At 50.3% G+C, this 16,610-nt stretch overlaps 1 protein-coding gene across 1 annotated transcript in view; it reads left to right on the top strand.

The window, feature by feature from the left end:
- The window catches only part of LOC140387313 (transducin-like enhancer protein 3-B), a 101,387-nt gene that overhangs the window by 70,998 nt on the left and 13,779 nt on the right, over positions 1-16,610 (top strand). The window contains exons 12-16 of the mRNA XM_072470242.1: positions 1,153-1,320; positions 1,462-1,538; positions 3,019-3,268; positions 6,673-6,920; positions 8,491-8,638. Coding sequence (XP_072326343.1) covers positions 1,153-1,320; positions 1,462-1,538; positions 3,019-3,268; positions 6,673-6,920; positions 8,491-8,638 — 891 coding nt within the window. The remainder of the gene's footprint in view (positions 1-1,152; positions 1,321-1,461; positions 1,539-3,018; positions 3,269-6,672; positions 6,921-8,490; positions 8,639-16,610) is intronic.

The raw sequence follows: 16,610 nt of genomic DNA on the forward strand, positions 1-16,610 counted from the left end.
TCGCCGATTGAAGGTTCCCCCTTGCTAATGACCTACTCTGAGCCGCTCTGGACACCACCGCTTGTTTGAGACATTTTGACCTTGGGACTGAGTTCAGAGTAGAGTTACCACATTAATACCTGGCCTCCAGGGGTTTATGTTACAGAGTTGTATTCTCTGGAATTTAGGTCAATAGGTGATTTGATCAAAGTTTTCAAGATGTTAAAGGACAATGGACAGGATAGATGAAGATCAATTATTTCCACTGGTTGTGGAGTTTAGGACTATCTAAGAATGAAGGTGAAATTAAGAAACATGTGGTGGAAGTTTGGAACTCCGTCCCACACACAGCGATTGATGCTGCGCCAGTTTATTTCAACGCCAAGTGTAATCTGGAAATTGTGTTTAAGTACCTAACTAATTTACCTTTCCCACATTCTCTGGTGAGTGCTGAATGACTTTTCCCCTCGTAATAATCATCGTTTTGATTATGGCTTCTGTGACGTAGTTTGGAATGGTTTTCCGAGTGAAAGATGTTATCATTGAATCGTTAGAATGCCGCAGCAGGCCATTCGGCCCATCAGATCTGCACCGACCCTCCGAAAGGGCACTCTAGCTAGGACCCGCCTTTGGACACTCGGGGGCAACATAGCATGGCCAATCCACTTAACCTGCACAGCATTGGACTGTGGGAGGAACCCGGAGGAAACCCACGCAGACACGGGGAGAACATGTCAGCACCAGACAGACCCCCCCCAAAGCCGGTAAACCTGAAGCTGTGAGGCAGCAGTGCTAACCGCCATGCCGCCCCCAACCACTGTGCCGTGGTGGGGGGTTTGCGTGCTTGTGTCTGATTGCCAGTCCACAACTTTTACAGAGATGCGCTTAGGCAGAGCAAAGCTGGTTGAATGTATTGCTGGAGGTTAAAAGTTTAAAGTTCCTAGGAGTTTCCTCCCAGACATTTGCTCACAGGAGATCCCTGGACATTATCGGACAGGCCTGAACCCAAGGTGAAGCACTTTGCACCGGGTTTCTGCTTTAGTTGTGCTTCCTAAATGCAAATTGGTCGTATGTGATGGCGGGGGAACCTGTGCGATGAGGCGCCGCATAAATGCAGCCGGTTGTTACTTGCCCGTGGAGTTACTGACCCACTTGTGGCCGTTCGATTTGCAGCACCCCACCCTTCGAGCACCCCTATCACTGGCTGGCTCCTACGCTCCTTTCGCCATGATGTCTCATCACGAAATGAACGGCACCCTGACGAGTCCGGGAGCCTATCCAGGGCTTCACAGCATCTCCCCGCAGATGAGTGCCGCTGCAGCAGCCTATCGATCTCCTATGGTGAGCTTCGGTGGTGTACGTAACAAGCTTCACTCTTATCACAATTACTCAAGATTTATTGATCAATTCAAAGCATGCTGTTCGCCAGCTGTGCGTAACCCCGAATGTCAACTCAATAGTGCTTTGCATCTCTCCGAGCAGGTTGGCTTTGACCCTCACTCCCACATGAGAGCTCCAGGACTCCCCACCAGCCTCGCTTCCATACCTGGAGGGAAACCGTAAGTCTTTATAATCCTTTCTTACCGTTTCAGAATGTCTTTTTTTTTTTTCTTTGGAGCTGCCAACTCCATTTACCTTAAAACAGGGTCAGGAATCGAGGACTCTGAGGAGGGCAAAACGATATGGAACCCTTTATAGAATCATAGAATTTACAGGGCAGAGGGAGGCCATTCGGCCCATCACGTTTGCATCGGCCCTTAGAAAGAACACCCAGATTTTGACGCAGCCTTTGCCCCCCCCCCGTGTACACGTGCCTCGTGGGGTTGCTAATGATCACGGCACACACCACTTCGCCGTGATTCAAAGTGTTGATCTGCCGGGTGTGCCGTGGGATGCCAGGCCACACCTCCACCCTATCCCCGTAACCTCACTTAATTTAGAGCACCCAATTCAACTTTTCCAATTAAGGGACAATTTAGCGTGGCCAATCCACCCACCCTGCACATTTTTGGGTCGTGGGGGCGAAACCCACGCAAACACGGGGAGAATGTGCAAACTCCACACAGACAGTGACCCAGAGCCGGGATCGAACCTGGGATCTCGGCGCCGTGAGGCAGCAATGCTGACAACTGCGCCACCGTGCTGCCCCTACCCGTAACCTCACTTCACCTGTTTGGACACTAAGGGGCAATTTATCATTGGCCAATCCACCTAACCTGCACATCTTTGGACTGTGGGAGGAAATCGGAGCACCCGGAGGAAACCCTCGCAGACACTGGGAGAAAGTGCAGACTCCGCACAGACAGTGACCCAAGCCGGGAATCGAACCTGGGACCCTGGCGTTGTGAAGCAACAGTGCTAACCACTGTGCTGCCGGGCCCCTCGCAGTTACTGGAGTTGTCCTCGGAGCAGAGGTGGTTAAGAGGAGATTTAAGTTGAGCCGTTCAAAATTGTAAACCGGTTTCGTCGAACACATGAGAAATTGTATCAATTAATAATCTTTATTGTGACAAGTCAGCTTACATTAACACTGCAATGAAGTTACTGTGAAAAACCCCTCGTCGCCACATTCCGGCACCTGTTCAGGTACACCGAGGGAGAATTCAGAATGCCCAATTCACCTAACAAGCACGATTACTAGCAGACGGGTCGGTCACCAGAGGTCACAGATTGAAGGTGATTGGGTAGAAGAGACAGAGGCAACAACATGACCCTTTATTTCCACAGCAAGTTGTTGCAATCTGGAACGTGCTGCCTGAAAGGGTGGTGGGACCAAATTCAATAGGAACTTCCAGTTTGGTAAATACGTGGAAGGGAAAGCCTGGGCTATGAGGGTGGGTTTAATCAGAAAGCTCTTACAAAGAGACCGGACGGGTCTGATGTTCTATCTTGCAAGCCTCCCAGAGAGACTTGGTGATTGGCTCAGCCGGTCACGTTCCAGGGCTGCTGTATGAGAATTGTTCAAATCTGGAATCTGGTGTGTTTCCTTTTTCTTTTGAAGCTTCTATTTAATTTATTTTCTTTTTTTCCCCTCCCCAGGGCGTATTCCTTTCACGTGAGTGCGGACGGACAGATGCAGCCAGTACCATTCCCCCCCGATGCCCTGATTGGACCTGGCATCCCACGGCACGCCCGGCAGATCAACACTTTGAATCACGGCGAAGTGGTGTGTGCCGTGACCATTAGCAACCCCACGAGGCACGTGTACACGGGGGGCAAAGGCTGCGTCAAAATCTGGGACATCAGTCAACCGGGCAGCAAGAGTCCCGTCTCCCAGTTAGACTGTCTAGTAAGTGAACGAGGAGAGGCATCTCTTCGGGTGGGTTGAAGAGTGAAAAGCGCCGATGCGCATCGGGGTTGGGACTTCTCGCCAAGAGCCGTGCGGTTTAGCGTTGGCTCGGAGGCCCATTCCCAGGAGGCTGGGAGGGGAAATCTCTCAAAACAAACACTGCAGAAGCTGGAAATCGGAAATAAAACAGGAAATGTTGGAAAAACCCAGCGGATCTGTGGCGAGCGAAACAGAGTTAACGTTTCGAGTCCAATCTAGTTGTTTGGAACGGGCCACACGGACTTGAAATGGTATCTCTGACTGTCTTTCCTCCGATACTGCCAAGACATCTGCTGCGTTTATCCAGCATGTGCTGTTTCTATATAGCGTTATATGACCATGGATGGTCCTTGTGATAGAGGGAATTTGGGGCCACCTAGTAATTGTTGGGACTCTTTTCTGTTGGGAAGTTCCCTGCACAGATCAATATATGAATGTGCTACCAAGATTGGTTTTGCATAATCCCTTTCGTAATCTCGGAATATCACAAGCCCTTTACAGCCAATGATGTGAAGTCGCTGTTGTAGCACAGGAAATACAGCAGTCAGTTTGGTCACAGCAAGTTCCCACAACCATCAGTGAGGTAATGTTTTGGGTAATGTCCCGGAGGACTGGAGAATAGCCAATGTTGTTCCTCTGTTTAAGAAGGGTAGCAAGGATAATCCAGGGAACTACAGGCCGGTGAGCCTTACTTCAGTGGTAGGGAAATTACTGCAGAGAATTCTTCGAGACAGGATCTACTCCCATTTGGAAGCAAATGGACGTATTAGTGAGAGGCAGCACGGTTTTGTGAAGGGGAGGTCGTGTCTCACTAACTTGATAGAGTTTTTCGAGGAGGTCACTAAGATGATGGATGCAGGTAGGGCAGTGGATGTTGTCTATATGGACTTCAGCAAGGCCTTTGACAAGGTCCCTCATGGTAGACTAGTACAAAAGGTGAAGTCACACGGGATCAGGGGGAGCTGGCAAGGTGGATACAGAACTGGCTAGGTCATAGAAGGCAGAGAGTAGCAATGGAAGGATGCTTTTCTAATTGGAGGGCTGCGACCAGTGGTGTTCCACAGGGATCAGTGCTGGGACCTTTGCTCTTTGTAGTATATATAAATGATTTGGAGGAAAATGTAACTGGTCTGATTAGTAAGTTTGCAGACGACACAGAGGTTGGTGAATTGCGGATAGCGATGAGGACTGTCGGAGGATACAGCAGGATTTAGATTGTTTGGAGACTTTGGCGGAGAGATGGCAGATGGAGTTTAATCCGGATAAATGTGAGGTAATGCATTTTGGAAGGTCTAATGCAGGTAGGGAATATACAGTGAATGGTAGAACCCTCAAGAGTATTGAAAGTCAAAGAGATCTAGGAGTACAGGTCCACAGGTCATTGAAAGGGGCAACACAGGTGGAGAAGGTAGTCAAGAAGGCATACGGCATGCTTGCCTTCATTGGGCCGGGGCATTGAGTATAAGAATTGGCAAGTCACGTTGCAGCTGTATAGAACCTTAGTTAGGCCACACTTGGAGTATAGTGTTCAATTCTGGTCGCCACACTACCAGAAGGATGTGGAGGCTTTAGAGAGGGTGCAGAAGAGATTTACCAGAATGTTGCCTGGTATGGAGGGCATTAGCTATGAGGAGAGGTTGAATAAACTCGGTTTGTTCTCACTGGAACGAAGGAGGTTGAGGGGAGACCTGATAGAGGTCTACAAAATTATGAGGGGCATAGACAGAGTGGATAGTCAGAGGCTTTTCCCCAGGGTAGAGGGGTCAATTACTAGGGGGCATAGGTTTAAGGTGAGAGGGGCAAGGTTTAGAGTAGATGTACGAGGCAAGTTTTTTACGCAGAGGGTAGTGGGTGCCTGGAACTCGCTACCGGAGGAGGTGGTGGAAGCAGGGACGATAGTGACGTTTAAGGGGCATCTTGACAAATACATGAATAGGATGGGAATAGAGGTATACGGACCCAGGAAGTGGAGACGATTGTAGTTTAGTCGGGCAGCATGGTCGGCATGGGCTTGGAGGGCCGAAGGGCCTGTTCCTGTGCTGTACATTTCTTTGTTCTTTGGGTGGCACGGTAGCGTAGTGGTTAGCATTGCTGCCTCACGGCGCCGGGGACCCGGATTGGATTCCGGTCACTGTCCGTGTGGAGTTAGCACATTCTCCTGTGTCTGCGTGGGTCTCACCCCCACAACCCTAGATGTGCAGGGTAGGTGGATGGGGCATGCTAAATTGCCCCTTAATTGGGGGAAAAAAAGTGAGGTAATGGTGATTGAGGGATAAATATTGGCCAGGACACTGGGGATAACTCCCTTGCTCGTCACAATAGTTCCATGTGATTTATGTGCGTGTGAGAAGGCACCTCAGCTTAATGTCTTGGTCTGAAGTGGAATGTTAGCCTTTATCCAAGAGGATTTGAATACAGGAGTAGTGAGGTTTTCCTTCAGTTGTATAAAGCTTGGTTAGACCTCACCTGGAGTGCTGTGAGACAGCTTTGGTTCCCTTACCTAAGGATATTATTGCCAGATAGAGAGTGCAACAAACATTAACCAGACTTGTTTCGGAGACGGCAGAACTGCCGTCTGAAGAGAGATTGGGCAAGCCAGACCTGCAGGTAGATGCAGGTGAGATCCTTACCTTGGTGTCCCTGAACAATATCGGTCTTGTGAACTATATTAATTTCCTGAAAGGTTACTTGCACTGACCTATTTTGGGTGGTCCAGGCTTGGAGGGCCGAAGGGCCTGTTCCTGTGCTGTTTTGTTCTTTACTTTCGAAAGGAAAGAGGACAAAATAAATTAGATGTTCCTCGAGTAGAATGCAAGGGTAGTCTAGCTTTCTTGGCCCACTGAGACCTCGGTGTCAGTCTCAGGAATTTGTAAAGAGATAAAGTTAACGATTCACAAGCATTGATAAGAGTTATTGATTTGACCTGCCATGGGTCTTGGAGGGACAGCCACTCAAAGCATGGAGGAAACAAGTTATGGGCTTGATTGATCAAACTAAACATTTGGGGACGTTCTAATGGAGTTCGAGAGATGCTGCTTCAGGAGGAGAACAAGCGTTTCCAATTCGGGTAGAACCCTTACACACACACACAGGCCATTCAGCCCCTTTGTTATTCAGCTAGATCCTGGCTGATCTATATCGTTGACTTCTGTCTGCTCGGGCTTCGCTCCAATATCTCATCTTAAAACTCACCTCCAACAATGTCGCACTCCCCTCGGTATGGTGTCCTCCAGTGGGACTTGACCCCACAGCTCCATGCCTCGAAAGAGCGCATGCTACCTGCTCAGCCATGGCTGGGTCATCTGCAGTAGTCATGTCCCCTGTGGTATCTCGTCTAAGTTGACTTTTCTCCTCTTCCTCCCCAGAACCGAGATAATTACATCCGTTCCTGCAAACTTCTACCCGACGGCCGTACGTTAATTGTAGGAGGTGAAGCGAGCACGCTAACGATATGGGACCTCGCCTCCCCTACGCCGAGGATCAAGGCTGAGCTCACATCGTCCGCGCCGGCCTGCTACGCACTGGCAATCAGCCCCGATGCTAAAGTCTGCTTCTCCTGTTGCAGTGATGGTAACATAGCCGTCTGGGATCTACACAATCAAACACTCGTAAGGTGAGGTTGCTGGATGTCTTAACCAAACTATCATCCAGTTCTTCCATCCAGCTCTTTGGGTAGGAAGACCTTTTGTTTCTTGAATAAGTGTTGTGGCGCAGTGGGGAGCATCCCTGCCTCCGAGCCGCAAACTCCGTGTTCGAGTCCCACCCCAGGACTTGACGGCAAAGTTCATAATGCGGCCAAACAGGTCAGCTGATGAAGGAGCTGCGCTCCGGTAGCTCGTGATTTCAAATAAACCTGTTGGACTTTAACCTGGTGTTGTAATATATTTTATTGTGCCTGACTTAAAGACGCATGTCCATTAAGCATCCACGGATCAAAAACAATAAGGGCAAAAATCAAGGGGAAATAAGGGAATCATCAGGAGGTTGAGACCGTCTCTTTCTTGCCAGGTTGCAGTATCCCTCACACTGCACAAATATCCAGTGGCCGAGATGTACATGGCCCAGCCTTGACTTCCGACCCCTATCATCGAAACTTGCACAACCTGAGCAAGATATCCATTGGGCATCTGCCTGCTGCCTTTCTCGGAGGTGCTGGCACGCAGTATCCAGTGTCCGAGTAACTTGAGACGATGACGTGCGGCGAGTGGAGCCTGGCTCGGGAGCCACTGGTAACTTTTGAGGTGTGTGGTTTCCAAGGTTCTCGCATCACGCAGTTTTCCTCGCCGCGTATCCGTGCCCGTTATTGTCTCATTGATGAAGAGTAGTCAACAATTCCATTGTTGTCGTATCATGTACCGACTGGGATGGTAGATGGTGAATTAGGTGGACCCTGGACAATTGTAATCTGTCCATTAATCTGGCACCTCTAGCTGGCGAGGTATTGCCAGAGGTTTGGCACCTCTGCCCGCTGAGGACTGCAGAAAAGGACCGGCGACGAGTGGATCATGTTTTTCTATCGTTTTCTTTAAAATTTGGTGTACCCAATTATTTGTTTTTCAATTAAGGGGCAATTTAGCGTGGTCCATCCACCTAACCACATCTTTGGGTTGTGGGGGCGAAACCCACGCAGACACGGGAGAATGTGCAAACTCCACACGGGCAGTGACCCAGAGCCGGGATCGAACCCGGGACCCCGACACCGCGAGGCAGCAGTGCTGACCACTGGGCCACCCGGATCGTGTCATTCACGGACGGGTGAAGTCTGTCAGTCGTGCCTCGTGCGGTGACCAGTGAGCTGTAAAGGGGCTTTTGGATGCTTCTTGCCCCTGAACACATACAATTTAACGGAGTGCACTAGGGGCAGCACGGTAGCACTGTGGTTAGCACTATGGCTTCACAGCTCCAGGATCCCAGGTTCGATTCCCAGCTTGGGTGACTGTGCGGAGTCTGCGCGTTCTCCCCGTGTCTGCGTGGGTTTCCTCCGGGCGCTCCGGTTCCCTCCCACACTCCCAAGGGCCGGTGCAGACTCGATGGGCCGAATGGCATCCTGTACTGGTAAATTCTATGATGATTCTGTAACCCGGGTTACTCTGATCATTGGAGACTCCTTATCCAATCCTTTTGTTTGGTAATCACGTGAGGGCCGAAACAAAAAATGAAGAGCCTCGTGTTGTTTTTGTTAGGCAATTTCAAGGACACACAGATGGTGCGAGTTGCATTGATATCTCGCACGACGGCACCAAGCTGTGGACCGGCGGCCTGGACAACACTGTCAGATCGTGGGACTTGCGGGAAGGACGGCAGCTCCAGCAGCATGACTTCACCTCGCAGGTCAGTGTCTGACCATAAACGCAGCCGGTTTGGTCTTGTTCCTTGGGATAGGTGTTGGTGAGCGTCCGATCCCATTAACGGTGGAGAGAAACCTTCAATTATGTAACAATTTGTTGAAACCAGTGCTGCTGGATATTCTCCCGAGTACACCATGTACCTGGTCCAATCACTCCACAATTTACATTGTTTCCACACTAGACCTACAGACCCACAATTGGGAAGTATCATTTCAAAGGAGGACTTTCGGCCCATCGTGCCCACGTCAGTCGTCAAAGATCTGACTACGCTAATCCAATTTTCAAGCGTTTGGCCCATAGCTCGGGAGTTGGGCAGTGCAAGTGACAATCCAAACACTTCGCAAATGTTACGAGAGTTCCTTATGGAATGGGCGGCACAGTGGTTAGCACAGCTGCCTCACAGCTCCAGGGTCCCGGGTTCAATTCTGTCCTCTGGTGTCTGTCTGTGCGGAGTCTGCACGTTCTCCCCGCGTCTGCGTGGGCTTCCTCCGGGTGCTCCGGTTTCCTCCCACAGTCCAAAGATGTGCAGGTTAGGTGGATTGACCGTGCTAAATTGCCCTTGGTGTTTTCAAAAGGTTTGCGTGGGTTTACTGGGTTACGGGGGATAGGGAGGAGGTGTGGGCTTAAGTAGGGTGCTCTTTCCTAACGGCCAGTGCAGGCTCGATGGGCCGAATGGTTTCCTTCTGCACTGTAAAGTCTATGATTGCTCCCATCACTGTTAGCACCAGTAACTACTGGTACATCGCTCTGCTAACGCAGAGCCCACTCTTCACCAAGCTCAGGATTCTAAGGGCACACATTTCAGTAATATGGCTCATTGCACATCTGTTTGTTGAACTATTGATGGGTTGCATTTGTCAATCCTTCAATTATCATTGAATCCAAAGTTGAAATGAAATGAAAAGATGAAAATTGTTTATTGTCACAAGTTTGGCTTCAAATGAAGTTACTGTGAAAAGCCCCTGGTCGCCACATTCCGGCGCCTGTTCGGGGAGGCTGGTACGGGATTTGAACCGTGCTGCTGGCCTGCCTTGGTCTGCTTTCAAAGCCAGCTCTTTAGCCCTGTGCTAAACCAGCTCCTGGCTACATCGTTGATGTTGGTTTCTTGCCCTTCCTGCATCCCCACTTGCCAACTCTATCCCCGTCTTTTCTACATCCCATCGGTGTTGATAGAAGAGCGAGCTGTACCAGTCAATGCGAAATACCCCTCTTGTGGCGTGAATTCGTATAAGTTGCCAGAAAATCAGCCGCTGCGTCAATAACAGCTTGTGCTGAATTACATTGAATTCACAACGCAGAATAACTCAGCCCCGCTGGCCCACCTCAGTGCATGTTCCACATGGGCCTCTAGACTCTCTGCCCATCTAACGCACATCCTTCTATCCCCTTCTTCCTCACTTCTTAAATACTGTTTGTCTCACTGCACGTCGTAGCAAGCTCGACATTTGAATCACTTCCAACGTTCTCTGGGGCGATGGACAAACAACTCCTCTCCTCTAATTCCCCCCCCTTTTCTCTTAGAAAATCCTCTGACTCGCAATTTACTAGCCCCTGGAAATGACCCATCACCAATTGCCCCTTCAAAACCCTTTTCTGTCACGACGAGTCTACCTGTAACTTCACCTCTCAAAAGTTCTTGATTGGATTTCCATCACTTTGGGATGTCCTGCGATTGTGAGAAGGTTATAAATGAGAGTTTGTTCTTTGTATGATTTTGGAAAACCTGTATTCTATCCATGTTGACCTTGAGTCCACAGCACCAAAAACAGACCGTTCAGTCCAACTCGTCTACGTTGGAATTTATCACCTCCAGGTTGCTTCCTACGCCTTCTCGTCCGTCAGCATATCCCTGCGCGCCCTCATACTTGTTGAGATTTTGTTACAACCTCCATAGAGACCGAGCATTTAAAAAGTTCAAATTTCACTTAATGGCTAAAAGAATGAAGCAACAAGATTGTCATGTCTTAAGCCTTTTACTGTAACAGAAGGCGGAAAAAAACTTGACTAAACAATATTTTTGTAGGTAATTTGTCTCTTAAACCAGAAGAAAGAGCATTCGCTCTTTTAGCAGAACACTTCACTGATCTACTCTACTGTCCTTTAACTCGATATTCAATTTTCCGGGAACCAGTCCAAGATGATTCTTAGCTTCCAAGAGTTTACTTTTGTTTCTCCACCTTGGAACTTTTAACCTCCGGATTTTCCTTCGAGTGTTTTTCTTCAAGCACAAGCTGGACAAAACCTTCCAGCTTTTTAACTCCTCGTGAATTTGATCTTTTCAATCGGAGTGTGAGCTTTTTGTGAGGACCACGAAGAATCCAGCACGTGTTGTAGAATAGAAAGAAATAACATTTATTTACAATAACATATAAATATATACAGCAGCAGCAACTCCCTTGCTGCTTACTCCTCTCTAGCTGGTTCCAAACTGGCCAGCTTTATTTATGCAGGGAATCTGCTAATGATTTCTCCGCCCCCCACTCATTGGGGAAGCTCATACTCCCTAAGGATTGTGGGATTGTCATTAGTCCCCAGCCAGTGGTAAGCAGCAGGTTATAACATCATGCCCCCCCCCCCCCCCCCCCCCCCAAAGTCCAGGGAATCCACCAAAGACCCTGGGGAAGGAGGGCGTTGGAATCGTTTTGCACGAGGTGCTGGTTCGAGCAGCGTGTAGCGAGATGGAGAACGGCGCTTCCGTGATGAACGGCGTAACAGTTGTACATCCACGGCCCGTGGGCCCGCGGACTCCCCCTCTGAGGCGTCCTGTGTTTCCATCTCGAAGTCGGAGTCCACTGCCTCCGTCATCTCTGCGCCCCTATCTCCACGCAGTTCTACAACGACCTGTGCAGGCTTTGAGCGAGGCACCAGAGGAAGATTGTGAGAAATACTCTCCACTGTGTCTGGTCTCTGTGACTATAGAAGTGAGCTCCAGGGGCGGGGAATCTTTGGAAGAAATGGTCTTCTGGACCGAACGTTGTCTGCGTGCTTGCGCTGGAGGCGACCCTGGGCTTGCACCTGGTAAGAGATAGGGCCCGTTCGGCGAAAGATAACGCCAGGCACGCACTGGGCACCACCAACAAAATTTCGAACGAACATTGGGTCACCGAGCTCAAATTGCCGAATCGGCCGATGCCGAGAAAGGCCATGTCCCTGCCGTTCTTGAGTGCGGCGTACTTTTGCGCCAATATCCGGGAAAACCATGCTAAGGCGGGTGCAAAGTCTCCGTCTTGAGTGCGGCGTACTTTTGCGCCAATATCCGGGAAAACCATGCTAAGGCGGGTGCAAAGTCTCCGGCCCATGTGGAGTTCCGCAGGAGTTACCCCAGTCACCGCATGTCGAGTGGTCCCGTATGAAAACAAAAAACGAGCCAGTCTCGTGTCCATAGACCCGGAAGACTGCTTTTTTAGGCCCCGTTTGAATGTCTGCACTGCGTGCTCCGCCAACTCATTGGAAGCTGGGTGGTATGGAGAGGTGCGGATATGGCGTATGCCACTCATCTTCATGAACCTCGCAAACTCCTCACTTGTGAACCGAGTACCGTTGTCCGTGACCAGCACCTCGCAGAGGCCATGCGTACTGAAAGACAAACTTCTCAATTGTTGCGCAGGACGTTGTGCCTACCATCTTATACACCTCTAACCATTTAGACTGGGCATCGATTAATAGAAGGAACATGGATCCTTGAAAAGGGCCGGCGAAATCTGCATGCAAGCGTGCCCAAAGCCGCCCTGGCCATTCCCAGTGATGTAGAGACGTGGCCAGCGGAGGCTTCGGATGCTCCTGGCAAATGGAGCAGTTTTGGGCCACCTTCTCAATGTCGGTGTCGAGGCCTGGCCACCAGACATAACTCCGGGCCAACATTTTCGTTTTGGTCACACCCGGATGCCCATTGTGCAAGTCCCTTAGTATCAGTTCTTGTCCTTTTTCCGGGACAATCACACGCGTCCCCCACAAGTGGATACCGTCTTCCACGCTAAATTCTGACAGCTTGGAGGAAAGTGCCCGCAACCCGCCTGGGAGCTGTCTATGCTGCCCACCATACAGGACTATGTGTCGAACCTTTAACAGGACTGGCTCCGTCGGTGTCCACTCACGGATCTGTGATGCCGTGACAGGCAAGGTGTCCATAAAAGTTAGGGTTGCAACCACCTCACCGGTCGTGGGGGTCGACATGGGGCCGGTCGACAAAGGCAATCGGCTCAGTGCGTCGGCATTCGCTATCTGGGTCCCTGGTCTATGCTTCAGAGAATACTCGTATGCAGCAAGCAACAAAGCCCAGCGTTGGATCCGTGCGGGAGCAATGGGTGATATTGGCCTATCCTCTTGGACAAGTCCCAGCAGAGGCTTATGATCAGTCACGATAGTGAAGTGGCGGCCATACACGTACTGGTGGAAGCATTTCACTGCAAAGACCACTGCCAGGCCCTCCATCTCGATCTGCGCGTACTTTTTCTCTGCTGCAGTCAATGTGCGGGAGGTGAGAACTATCGGTCGCTCGGCCCCGTTCTGCATCTTGTGGGACAGGACGGCCCCAATACCATGCAGGGATGTGACGAGCAAAGGCTTTCCAGGATCATAGTGGGTTAGTAACCCAGACGACGACAATTGTTTTACCCGCCGGAAAGCGATTTCTTGCGGCTGACCCCAAACCCAGGTGTGATTTTTCTTCAGCAGAAGATGCAACGGGGCCAGCGTAGTTGCCAGATTGGGGAGGAACTTCCTGTAATAGTTACGAGACCAAGAAAAGAACGAAGATGCGAAGTGTCAGTCGGGGCGGAGGCCTGTTGAATCGCGCGCACCTTCTCTGCGACGGGGTGCAAACCTTCGCGGTCCACCCGATAACCCAGGTAGACTACTTGCTTCGCCTGAAAGACGCACTTTGTGTGACGTAAACGGACTCCAGCCTCTGAAAAGCGTCTAAGGACAGCCTCCAGATTTTCCAAATGTTCCAGCTCCGATGTCCCTGTGATCAAAACGTCGTCCAATTTGGCAGCGACACGCGGTCAACCGCTCAAGGTGCCCTCCATGATGCGTTGAAAGATATCGCAGGCAGAGGATACCCCAAAGGGCAACCGTGTATATTCGTACAGGCCCACTCGGTGTGTATTAAGAGTTACACATGGGAGGGCGGCACGGTGGCGCAGTGGGTTAGCACTGCTGCCTCACTGCGCCTGGGTCCCAGGTTCGATCCTGGCTCTGGGTCACTGTCCGTGTGGAGTTTGCACATTCTCCCCGTGTTTGCGTGGGTTTCACCCCCACAACCCAAAGATGTGCAAGGTAGGTGGATTGAACACGCTAAATTGCCCCCAAAATTGGAAAAATGAATTGGGTACTCTAAATTTATATTTTTAAAAATAGTTACATATGGCCGGGAGGCAGGGTCCAGCTCCAACTGTAGGTAGGCGTGACTCATATCTAATTTCTTGAACGAGAGTCCGCCTGCAAGCTTCGCGTAGAGATCCTCTATGCGAGGCATTGGATATCGTTCGAGCCAGGAAGCCGTATTCACAGTTAGTCGCCGCACAAGCGAACTGTGGCAACTGGCTTAATTACAGGTACAATTGGCGCTGCCCAGTCAGCGAAACGGACGGGCCTGATAATACCCAAGGACTCCAAATGAGTGAGCTCCCCTTCTACCTTCTCAAGCAAGGCATAAGTCACCGGGCGCGCCCGGAAATAACGCAGCGTGGCTCCTGGTTCGACTTGGTTACAGGCTCCGGCCCCTTTTATTTTCCCCAATCCAGGCTGGAATACATCTGGGTACCGTCAGAGTGCCTCCACCAACCCTCCAGAATCTGTTTGGAGGATGTGCTGCCACTGCAACCGCAAATGGCGCAACCAGTCCCGACCCAACAGGCTGGGCCCATGGCCGTGCACCACGATAAGTGGGAAACGCCCCTCCTGGCATCCATAAACAACAGGGGTCATCGTAGTTCCTGCAATGTCCAATGGTTCCCCCCTGTAGGTGGCCAACCTGGCCTGTGTGTCGGTTAATGTAAGGGTCTGTATACCCTGCTTGATGCGGTCGAATGTCCTCTGGGCAATCACGGAGACCGCTGCGCCAGTATCCAACTCCATCTCAAGCGGGTGGCCATTGACCCGTACTGTCACCTTAATGGGGGCCACACGGGGAGCTGCCACACAATGCAGCTGCAGGCAGTCGTCCTCCGTCTCCACGTCCTCTGGAGTAGTCGCCGCAGGTTCATCCAAATGGAAGGTACGGCCCCTCGGCTGGCCCCAGTTTCTGTTGGAACGACGGCGCCTCTGGCGCCCCCAGGACCGGCGTCTGTGACGGGGTCGGCACATACAAGTCCGACACGGACATGGCTCCTCATCCATCGGTTCTGGAGAAGGCTCCCTTCAGGGAGGAACGTCCGGCAGCCATTGGCGTTGATCCGGACGCCGCCCCGCCCAAGGTACCGCAGGGGTGCGGGGAGATGCTTTTGGACGGAGGGGGTTGCGCCCCAAGGCGTGCACCTCCATTCCCTGTAACTCCTGCACTCACCGTTCTGCGCTCTCTCGGGACAATACTATTTGAATGGCCTGTTAAAGTCAATGTTGGCTCAGCTAACAACTTTCTCTGGGTGGCCGCATTGTTAATACCGCAAACCAAATGGTCGCGTAGCATTTTTGACAAGGTCTCACCATAGTCACAGTACTCCGCAATCCTGCGTAGCCTGGATAGAAACTCTGCAAGGGATTCTCCTGGGGTCCTCTCAGCGGTATTAAACCGGTAACGCTGCACTATCGTGGACGGGGTTAGGTTAAAATGTTGCCCCACTCAAGTTCATCAAACATGTTGGTGTCCGGCGCAATTGGGTACTTAAGGCTCCTAATCACCCCAAACGTATGCGGGCCGCAGGAGGTGAGCAAAATGACCACCTGGCGCTCATTTTCGGTGATGTTGTTTGCCCGGAAATGGTAACTCATCCGTTGTGCGTACTGGTTCCAGCTTTCCAGCGCAGCGTCAAAAACATCCAAACGTCCGTTCAGAGGCATGGTGTAATAGAAAACAACTTCCAACCTGTATCCAACAACAATCCAGGGAGGTGGCTTCAGCAGTGTAGACCGCTATCCACTTTAACCCTCGTCGCCAGTTTTGTGAGGGCCACGAAGAATCCAGCACGAGTTGTAGAATAGAAAGAAATAACATAACATATATATATATATATATATATATATATATACAACAGCAGCAACTCCCTTGCTGCTCACTCCTCTCTAGCTGGTTCCATACTGGCCAGCCCTATTTATGCAGGGAATCTGCTAATGATTTCTCTGCCCCCCCTCATTGGGGAAATTCCTTAAGGATTGTGGGATTGCCATTAGTCCCCAGCCAAAAATAAGCAGGCAGGTTATAACCGCTCTAACCAGCATTTCTGCTGAACCACAACATCTTGCTGCCTATAACCGTTCTCTCTATCTCTGGCTTATCCTGGCAGATTGACTTGTCTTGAGAGTTTCAGTGATATCTCAGAAACTCTTCCTCCAAAGCCCACCTCCATGGCAACATGAATCACATGGGCTTTGTATCCAGGTAGAAATGCTGAATAGCTATTCTTAATCTTGGAACGAAATGGACTGTTTAAAGTGCAACAAAAGAGAAAATGCTGGAAAATCTCAGCAGGTCTGGCAGCATTTGTAGGGAGAGAAAAGAGCTAACGTTTCGAGTCCAATGACTCTTTGTCAAAGCTTTTCTCTCCCTACACATGCTGCCAAACCTGCTCAGATTTTCCAGCATTTTCTCTTTCGTTTCAGATTCCAGCATCCGCAGTAATTTGCTTTTATCCACTGTTTAAAGTGCAAATGGTTACAACCAAACATTCTCAACACATTTCTGGGACTTTGGAGATTCACAATCTGTCCATTGTTAGCACCAAGGCTGCTGCCATTGTCACCAACTGTAAATACTTTGCACCTTCTTCCCAGTAAAATCATCTGGAGCTCCCTTGATC

This window comes from Scyliorhinus torazame, chromosome 12 (assembly GCF_047496885.1).
Source record: "Scyliorhinus torazame isolate Kashiwa2021f chromosome 12, sScyTor2.1, whole genome shotgun sequence".
Taxonomy (NCBI): domain Eukaryota; kingdom Metazoa; phylum Chordata; class Chondrichthyes; order Carcharhiniformes; family Scyliorhinidae; genus Scyliorhinus; species Scyliorhinus torazame.